Source organism: Vipera berus (genome assembly GCF_964194415.1).
Source record: "Vipera berus genome assembly, chromosome: 1".
NCBI classification, from domain to species: Eukaryota; Metazoa; Chordata; class Lepidosauria; order Squamata; family Viperidae; genus Vipera; species Vipera berus.
In genome coordinates this window covers 963,710-974,569 of record NC_138202.1, presented here as the reverse complement: position 1 = coordinate 974,569, position 10,860 = coordinate 963,710, and the positions used below count along the sequence as shown (strand labels likewise).

At 42.0% G+C, this 10,860-nt stretch overlaps 1 protein-coding gene across 1 annotated transcript in view; it reads left to right on the top strand.

Annotated features, from left to right (window-relative positions):
• Positions 1-8,279: 8,279 nt before the first annotated feature.
• LOC308659825 (vomeronasal type-2 receptor 26-like) overlaps positions 8,280-10,860 on the top strand; it is a gene marked incomplete at both ends in the record, with an annotated part of 55,163 nt that continues 52,582 nt past the window's right edge. Inside the window, one exon of the mRNA XM_081313849.1 lies at positions 8,280-8,522. Within this exon, the coding sequence (XP_081169975.1) occupies positions 8,280-8,522 (243 nt within the window). The remainder of the gene's footprint in view (positions 8,523-10,860) is intronic.

Sequence of the window (10,860 nt, the reverse complement as noted above, 5' to 3'; positions counted from 1 at the left end):
AAGCACGTAAAAATGCAAGTAGAAAAATAGGGACCACTACGGTGGGAAGGTAACAATGTTCCATGCACCTTTGGCGTCTAGTCATGCCGGCCACATGACCAAGGAGACGTCCTCGGACAAGCGCTGGCTCTTCAACTTTGAAACGGAGATGAGCACCGGCCCCTAGAGTCGGAAACGACTAGCACGCATGTGCCGGGGAACCTTTACCTTTACTATAAATCCAGTAAATTAGATTAAATTGAATTAAACTGAATGTCTGACTAGTTTGACTTTTGCTGGCTAGAAATGGTTACACTGATATATGTGAATGGCCCCCAGTTAGAAACGGCCCTTTTAATGTCTCAAAATGTGGAACTTTTTCTGTTGGGGATTCTCAAAGAAACTCACTCCACTGACCTAGAGTTGCCCAGGATTAACAGGAGATTGGTGGGAAGCCAGTCTTGGTAGGACAAAAGACAGACCTTCTCTACATTAGATATAATGAATGCACAAAGGATGGTATTACAAATCATCAGAAAAATGAAATGGGAAGATGAATTCAGTCCAGCTATAAGATGGAGGACCCTAGCATTATTTCTCCCCAAGTTCAAATTAGTTTCTTTGCAACATGTACCTTGCGTTCAAGAACACGGAGAAAAGATTGACTCCCTTTTCATTGTGACAAGCTGTTAGAGGGAAATTGATTCATCAAAGAGAATCAATTTGTCCTAGTGAGGAAGGCTCTACATCAACAGAGGCTGGGTGGGATTTAAATATGCCCCATCTTCTACATTGCCCTGGAAAAAAAGACTATCAAGGAAACACTTACAGAGAATAGGCATCCCAATCTCCAGGAGGCTCATGTAAAGGAAGCTGTAGGACTTTAGTAATGGAGAGAAGCAGGTTTCCACCAATAATAAGATCTCCAGGTCTATAGTATTCTTTCTGTTCTTGGAAAGGTCTGCTATAGAAGCAGTTTGGCTTCAGGACCATCTGGACAGCTGCAGGCAAGGTCCATAGCAACATTAAAAGCCAACACATTGTCCAGAGAAAGAGGCCTTCTTCCTAGAGCAAGTCAATGGAGACTGAGGTAGGGAATGTGATGCTCTGATGACTTCAGAGCCTCAAGTGGGGTTTGAAGTCTTCAAAATAAGCATTCATCTCAGATCCAACTCTAAAGGGACCCAGCCATGTTACCCAGAGCATGCTAAGTAAACATGTTTACAAATAAACATGGACACAAGCTTCTTTAGGCTTACGGAGGGTTAATCTTTGGAACTCTACTGAGATGAAGTAATAATTACTAGAGTTTGATGAATCCAGAGAGAGAGAGAAAACCACATTATCCCCATAACTCTGGAGTCCATGACATTTTAGCAAGAGAAAAACCTATTTCTGAAACCACACCTGTGTCTCTCTGTCTGTGAATTGGGCAACTGTGATTGGAACGTGATTCAGAGAAATTGGGGGGTCACTTAGTCCAATCCCCTTAATATAGGACACATACAAGGCAAACTCTTAAATCTCTGAGATCTCTTTGGAGACAATTGTTTCTGCTGCCATCTCCAGACTCTTTCCAGATTAAGAAGCTCTCTGGGACTTCCTGGAACAACTCACCATGGCCTTTGTCCTAGCTGTGTTTCCTAAATCGGCCAATGGAGATGTGTTTCAGCTATGAGGAACCTGGATGGTTTTTAATAATCACACTCTTCTTTTCTTTGTGACTTAGATGTACTCTGCCCAACCTCCCTGTCACTTGAATGGGTCATCAACATTTTAAACAAGTATTTCAAAGCCAACCACTCTGCCTGATGGAGGATTTCCTGAGGACAGAATGAAGAGCTTCCCTCAGGTGCACCAATCTGCTCTACACCAGTCCCCACCCTTTGCGGTTCGCACCAGGAAGGATTACCTCTCTTTGAGTGACAAGCATAATACCCAATCATCACCCTAACCAGACAAATCCTGCTTTTGCAGAGGCCCTAAAAGATGATAGGTGCCTAAGTATACATCTCCCTCATCATCACTTTACAATGCTTTGGTAAGGCCACACCTGGAATACTGCATCCAGTTTTGGTCACCACGATGTAAAAAAGATGTCGAGACTCTAGAAAGAGTACAGAGAAGAGCAACAAAGATGATTAGGGGGCTGGAGGCTAAAACATATAGGGAACGGTTGCTGGAATTGGGTATGTGTAGTTTAATGAAGAGAAGGGTGAGGGGTGACATGATAGCAGTCTTCCAATAAATCAGGGGCTACCACAAAGAAGAGGGAGTCAAGCTATTCTCCAAAGCACCTGAAAGCAGGACAAGAAGCAACGGATGGAAACTAGTCAAGGAGAGAAGCAACCTAGAACTAAGGAGAAACTTCCTGACAGTTAGAACAATTAACCAGTGGAACAATCTGCCTCCAGAGGTGGTGAATGCTCCAACACTGGAGGTTTTTAAGAAGAGACTGGACAGCCATTTGCCTGAAATGGTATAAGGTTTCCTGCTTGAGCAGGGGGTTGGACTAGATGACCTCCAAGGTCCCTTCCAACTTTATTATTATTATTATTATTATTATTATTATTATTATTATTATTATTATTATTATTATTATTATTATTATTATTATTATTATTATTATTATTATTATTATCATCATCATCATCCATGTGGTATTCATGCCATCAAACAGGGCATCCATGCAGCTGGACCACCTAGAAGGTTTTGAGATTGGAGACCTGGTCGTTCACTCATCTCACTTAAGGACAGTTTCAGTCTGGGATGGTGGAAGATGAAAGGCCAGCCCAGGAGGCTTAGCTATGTGGGGTACTTCAGGGTCTGCCCTCCCTCCCTTCTCTAAGACTTTAAGACTGTCACACAACATTGTCTTCCTTCCCCTCTGCCCAAGATTGAGCAATTTCTAATTATTCCATTATTTAACACCCATCGATCCATCCCCATAATACAGAGAGCATAAAAAAATAGCAGGGACAGGAGAAGATATCTTAATATCCACTTCATATGGTCTAGTTTATTAATGAAGCATGTTTATGTAGTCATAATTTTTTTATTTTATTTTATTTTAATACCATTTATATCCCACCCTTCTCCGAAGACTCAGGGCGACTTACAAGCTTAGCAGTAGCCTTCATTCTATGTATATGCCTGCTTATTAGGGCTTTCACACACACACACCCAAGCGGCATTATTACAAAGTCAGCTTAATTGCCCCCAACAATCTGGGTCCTCATTTTACCTACCTCGGAAGGATGGAAGGCTGAGTCAACCTTGAGCCTGGTGGGACTCGAACCTGCACTAATTGCAGGCAGCTGGTGTTACTTAAGGAGGCATTAGCCCACTGCTCCACCAAGGCTACCTAATGAAGATAACACTCTATACAATTTAATGTGAGGGTGAAAGTTTGTACTCCAAGCTTGTGGGTTGGTTTCCAAATGACAAGCAATTCCATCAACAAACACATTGACCTACAACCAGCCTATAAACCCATCAGAACCCAAATCAACCACACAGCTAACCAGAGACAGCACTGACCCTCAACCAATGCACACTAGCCCCCTTCCCCCACCAGCAGTTCACCTCCCAATGACGCTGACCTGATATAACCTTCCCATCACAAGATCCATCACAAGACCCTCACTGATGACTCACACCTGACTCACTACAAGACCTATCGCAAGACCCTCACTTGACACATCCACACCTGAAGCCCTTATAAACAGAACACTGACATCCCCTCAACTCCACTGAAGATGTTACCTAGCCTGGTAATGAAATGGTTCCAATCAATGTTGGTTGAAAGGGAGAGACTGAACCCAAACTGCTGATTCTTTAGGTGCCTCAGTGAGGCCTTCTCAGTTCTAGCTCAGATGTCATTGATGATTAGGAATGAGATACCCCACATTTGACCCCTATTGTGTGTATGGTTGCATAAGGTTTGATGGTCTCTCACTAGACTTCACTGGGGGCAACTGAAAGATATGGGATGAAAATAGCTGCATGACTTTATTTATTTATTTATTTTATTACATTTATATACCGCCCTTTCCCGAAGGACTCAGGGCGGTTTACAGGGTAATTAAAAACCAAAATACAAAAGTTAAAAACAAGTTTAAAAAAATTAAATTGTCCCTGTATAAGTAAAACCCCAGATTAAAATAAGATTAATCCTCAGCCTGGGCCAGAGAGCTCGAAGAGCCAGGTCTTCAGGTCCCAGCGGAATGAACGGAGGTCAGGGGCAGTCCTCAACTCCACTGGCAGCTGGTTCCAAAGGGCAGGCACCCCCACTGAGAAGGCCCTATCCCTGGGTGTCGTCCACCGGCAATCTCTTACCGGTGGCACCCTGAGAAGACCCTCCCTGTGGGAGCGCACTGGACGAAGGGCACTTGATGCTGGCAGCAGGTGTTCCCTCAGATATCCCGGACCCAAGCCATTCAGGGCTTTATAGGTCATTACCAGCACCTTGAATCTCACCCGGAGGGCAACCGGAAGCCAATGCAGCTCGCGGAGGAGAGGCGTTACACGGGAGTATCGGGAGACCCCCATCACAACTCGCGCGGCCGCATTCTGCACCAGCTGAAGCCTCCGAGTGGTCCTCAAGGGCAGCCCCATGACTTGCTGGCAACAGGTTCATTCATTCATTCATTCATTCATTCATTCATTCATTCATTCATTCACTTATTCATTCCATAGCTATGCCTGCACACCTCACATAAGTGACTCTTACTGTTACAGTTATAGCACTTTTTTATTTTTCATTATCTACTTCTCTTGGAAATTTGGGTTTTTCTTATAAAAAAAAGAAAAACGGAAAGATTAAAATAACTTTGGGACTCAAAGGGAAACTTTAAAAGGGGCCTGACTGACTGCCCAGGGAAATAGATAAGATACATAACCTTAAGAATTTTGAAACAACAGCTGTGAAAGGCTCTGTGTTCCCTACCTAGAAAAAAAAGAACTTTTTCTCTCTTTGAGATTTTCTAAGTGTAAAGCCTTTAGTCTAATACCAATATGGAAGAATACGGGACCAAAAAGTTTCATTTAGCATTTGAATAAGTATTAGATTTATAAGATTTATTATTATTTAGTTACTTTTAAGGAGATTTAAAGTTCGATAGGATTTAAAGTGTTATTATAGTTAGTTAGCATATTATAGTTTAAGATTGTTAGGGTTAATACCCTGTATTACACTCTGGGAAGTCGGGGGGGAGGGGGAGGGAGGGGAAATTGGGTGGGGGTAGGGGAGGGGTGGGTCTTATGTTTATAATGTATCTGTAAAACTTTTTAATAAAAAAAAAAGATGGTAGAGGACAGGAAGCCCTGGAGGAACGTTGTCCATAGGGTTGCGATGGGTCGGACACGACTTCGCAGCTAACAACAACAAAAAAGGTAATAATAATAATCAGTGCTTTTTTTGTAAAAGAAAAAGGTGCCGGAACGCACACATGTCATACAACCCGCCTTGCCTACCCTACAAGGTTCCATCCAAAAAAGGTGCCGGAACTCCGTTCTGAGCGTTCTATGACAAAAAAAGCCCTGATAATAATGATGATGATGATGATGATGATGATGATGATGATGATGGTGATGATGATGATGGTGTTGGAGCATTTAACGCTTCTGGAGGCAGGTTGTTCCACTGGTTAATTGTTCTAACTGTCAGGAAGTTTCTCCTTAGTTCTAGGTTGCTTCTCTCCTTGATTAGTTTCCATCCATTGCAATCTTTTAAACAAAGATTGTTTTCCTGATTTAGAGCTTTTATTGGTTTGTTGTACACACTGCCCAGAATGACTTTGCTAGAGATGTGTGGTCCATTTATTCCCTTTCTTGTGGGTATAACTAAACCATCTAAGCATTGGTATGACTGTTCAAAGTTCCTAAGGCACAGCTGACTGCCACCCTGCCCCATCAGCAACCATTCTATCTGAACATACCATGGCACAGGCCAAACTCCATCTTGTGTGCAGGTGTTTATGTTCAGGTAGTTCAAAAAGTCAATTTCACCTTGACTCTCAAGTCCATCTGCTCTGTGGATTAGCAACAAGAGACAGAAACATGTTTTTAACTGTCTAATGTGCAAACAACATCTATTGGCCAACAGCTAGGACAGCTTTCCCCTTGAATTATCACAAGAACAGTAATTCTCAAAGTATCCCCTGTGGACTTCAACCGACAAAAGACTTCCAAGGTTAAACCTGCTATAAAATATATTCTCTGAGTTCTCCCAGTGGTGGAGGAGTTTGCCTTGTCTTCCAAAGAGCTAACTGCGGGGTTTGGTGAGACTCAGCTGGCCTTTGTGTCAAAGCCCAAACACAGGTAAGAGAAAACATGATTGATATAACAGTATTCTATTGATTGATTAGTCTTGTGACCTTATCATTAAAATAAAATACACCACATCATCTAATTTCAGAATAGGATAGATAGTAGGAAATAATGTGATAAAATGCAGATGTGTTACTAGAAAGAGACCTCAGATAAATTTGTCCTGGGGCCATCCCAAAGGCTTGCAAGCTCTTTATTGTGCTAAAGATCTGGTAAGATTTCAAGAGCTACTTGCAGTTCAACTTCTGCAAAAAAATAAACCCTTGATTTTTGATCTAGGAAGGAAGGTGACAAGAATGACCAGGCTGCCTCTACTGCTGCTGCTTTTCTGGCTACAGTATTTTATTGATGGGTTAGTCTTGCAACCTTATTATTAAAATGAAATAAAATACAGCACGCAGACTAATTTCAGAATGGGACAGATAGGATGAAATAAAGTGATAAAATACAAATGGTTTAATACAAAGTGGTATCAGATAAGTTAACCCTGAGGCCATCCAGAAGGCACAGAAGCTGTCTGTTGTGCTAAATCTCTGGCGGTATTTCAGATGCTCCCTGCAGTTCAGCTTCCGCAAAAAACCTTGATTTCTGATCTAGGAGGGACGGTGACAAGGATGGCTGGGCTGCCTCTCCTGCTGCTTCTGCTGCTCTTCTGGCTCTTGACTCCACTTACTGCTAAGAAGATTCAAACTTTATGTCCGTTGAAAATACATGTAAAGTTTCGAAATCAGTGGGAATTTTACAGGCCTGGTGATCTGATTATTGGAGGGAATTTGCCCCTGGCGACGTTTGTGGAGTCCAGAGCCCCAGATTTTCAAAAAGACCCATCGCAATTTATTAATGACATCACGTAAGTTTCACTTGGAGGGGGAAAAAATTTAGGTGACTCTTTTCTTTTCTTTGGATTTTAAGAAATGCTCATTCCAGGGATCTTCAGATCTTTGTCCTTTTCTCAATAAAGAGGAAAATTCAAGAAATAGGCTAGAATTCCCTGCCTTTCCAGAACTGTTCCTGAGGACAGAGAACAACAGAGCCTTGGTGGAGCAGTGGGTTCGCATCCCACCAGGCTCAAGGTTGACTCAGCCTTCCATCCTTCCGAGGTAGGTAAAATGAGGACCCAGATTGTTGGGGGCAATAAGCTGACTTTGTAATAATGCCGCGGGGGGGGGGGGCAAAAGCCCTAATAAGCAGGCATATACATAGAATGAAGGCTACTGCTAAGCTTGTAAGCCGCCCTGAGTCTTCGGAGAAGGGCGGGATATAAATGGAATTAAAATAAATAAAAATAAATAAACAACACTTTATACACATATTATATATGGGGGCATGACCTGTTTTTCCGGAAGTTTTCATCAGGATGATTGTCAACTATATAAAAGTAGATAGGGGAAACGCCTGGGAAACTTTGCTGATCTAGTGAAGAAGTTGATTTATAAGATACATTTGGACATAAAATCATAGTTAAAAAAACCCTCAAAGAAAAGTTTGATCTTTTTCCAATGTGGATATTGTAAAACAAAACAGCAGTGGAATCAGCAGTGCTCATGAATAATGGTCCTTGGTAAATCTGGGGTGTGACCCTCACTGGAATTGTTGATCAGACTTGAAGAAGCTGTTCTGAGAAAGGAACTAACTGATTAGGGAGGAAGAGGAGCAATTGGGGAGGATTTCAGCCAATGGAGGACAGTGAAGAAGGGAGGGAGAATAGAGGGAGATAAGATGATCTGGGATAAGGACGGTCAGGTGTTTCTCCTTTCTCAGAAATCCATCCAAGTACAATCAAGGAACATCCTTAAAAAGCCAAAACAACCCAATGGAACTTGCCACTTACTGCTGCAAGGACACACGAAAGAGGAAAGGCCAACTCCACCAGCACACAAGATCTTTCCTATAATGTTCCCCAATGTTTTTCTCATTATAGACCCCTACTCAAAAGCTACCATCAATTCCTGGCCTTGATGTTTGCTGTCATGGAGGTGAATAAGGATCTGGTTCTGCTCCCCAACATCACCCTTGGCTTCCGCATCTATGAAAATCAGAAGATGGAGAGGAAGATTTTCTTATACAGCCTCTCCCTTCTCTCCACTCGAAGGAAAATGGTTCCCGGTTACAAATGTGACAGGAAGAACCCTCTGCTCTCTGTCATTGGAGGCCACAACTCCGAATCCTCAAGGCAGATGGCCTCCATCTTCAGCATCTACAAGATCCCACAGGTAAGGGGGTTTGTGTGTGGAGTACACAAACAACCGAAGCACACACAGAAGCCAAGGAAGAAAACAAAGGTGTTTGGTGGGGGGTGGCATACACCAGGGGTATGTGACTTAGATAATCGATCCTAAAGCTGAATTGATTTTTCTATTTTGTATGTCAAGGTGCATTTTTATATAACTGCAAAAAGGCACTGACATAATTCAAAAATGCAGTATTTGCCAAGAGGAATCACTTCCTGACTTTCATAATAGTTTATCATCTTTCTGCACCTTTCAGGGCTGTTTATTCTCTGTATTAGGTTGATGTTTTGTTCTTTTGACTTCTGATCTATCACAACCAGGCAAAAGAAGTCAATGGGGGCTCTTCCTAAGAAGGGAGGAAGATGAAGCTTGTCACTCAAAGTGAGTCAGTCAGTAGGGCAATAAACTACACAATGGTGAGCCTGAAAGTCACCACAAAACGTAACTTTGTTTTTCACTTTCTCCAGCTTGGTGTTGGCTTTGAGTCCACTCAAGGAGACAGAAGAGTTCATCCTTCCTTCTTTCGGATTAACCCCAAGGAATCCGCTCAATATGTGGGTTTAGTCCAGCTGCTCCTGCACTTCCAGTGGAACTGGGTTGGGCTGGTGGCCAACCAAGATGACAGTGGGGAACATTTCATTTCATCTCTGCTGCCAATGCTGAAGGAGAAGGAGATCTGCCTGGTCTTCACTCAAATAATGAAATTTGATTTTTACACTGATCCAGGTACAAAATTGCACTATATTTTCAACACTTGGTCTAAAGGTGAAGTGATTATTTTTTTTGGAGACTACAGTGTTATCACAAATATGCAGATAGTTGTGTTTGTTCATGAAACACAGAGTAATACATTTCTGAAGGTGTGGATCTTTACATCCAGTTGGAAATTTAATGTGATACGCTCTGAATCTATATTGCTTTCTATGAAGACCTACCATGGTGCTTTGCATTTTAGGGAGCACACCAGAGATGTCTCAGAGTTCAGCCATTTTCTCATGTCTTTAGACCCTTTGAACCCACAAGGGAACTTCTTTTTCCCTGTATGGTGGCAAATGATATTTGGTTGCAAGTTCCAGAAACCAGGAGTGATCCTTGAAAAGTGGGAGAAGCCATGTACTGGACAGGAGAATTTACAGAGTCTGCCAGCTTACCTGTTTGAAATAACCATGACAGGTGAAAGTTACAACATCTACAATGCCATTTATGCTGTGGCACAAGCATTACATGCAATTCGTGGATCAGGAGCGCGACCAGCTATGATGAGACTTGGAAAGAGGATCTTAGATGTCCAGGCATGGCTGGTAATCTCTGAGTTTTTTTAATCCAATCCACAGATCCTTAGAGCTAACATACAGAGGGTTAGGGTCCCCATGTGTAGAACACAGAATAATAGAGCCGGAAGGGACCTCAGAGGTCTTCTAACCCAGCTGCCTGCTCAAGCAGGAGACCCTGTATCATTTCAGGCAAATGGTTGTCCAGCCTCTTTTTGAAGGTCTCCAGTCCACCCACAACTTCTGAAACCAATTCCATTGGCTGATTGCTCTCACTGTTAGGAAATTTTTCCTTAGTTCCAGGTTCCTAACAATAACAATAACATAATAATAATTAAAAAAATTGTGCTACTCAGAACATCTTACATTTTAAGGAGATACCTGCTTGATACCTAGGATGCTGGGAGCAACCCGTGTCAACCATTAGTGCCAGTCAATTTGAGTGTTCAGTTGACTGAGTTTCATGTTTTATGAATTAATAATAATAATAATAATAATAATAATAATAATAATAATAATAATAATAATAATAATAATAATAATAATAAAGTTGGAAGGGACCTTGGAGGTCATCTAGTCCAACCCCCTGCTCAGGCAGGAAAATCCTATACCATTTCAGACAAATGGCTGTCCAGTCTCTTCTTAAAGACTTCCAGTGTTGGAGCATTCACCGCTTCTGGAGGCAGGTTGTTCCACTGATTAATTGTTCTAACTGCTACTCTCATTCGTTAGTTTCCATCCATTGCTTCTTGTCCTTCCTTCAGGTGCTTTGGAGAATACCTTGACTTCCTCTTCTTTATGGCAGCTAATGAAATATGGGAATTCTGATATCATGTCACCCCTCATCCTTCTCTTCATTAAACTACACATACTAAATTCCAGCAATGGTTCTTTATATGTTTTAGCCTCCAGGCCCCTGATCATCTTTGTTACTCTTCTCTATACTCTTTCTAGAGTTGCAACATCTTTTTTACATTGTGGTGACCAAAACTGGATGCAGTATTCCACATTTTGGCCTTACCAAGGCATTGTAAAGTGGTATTAACACT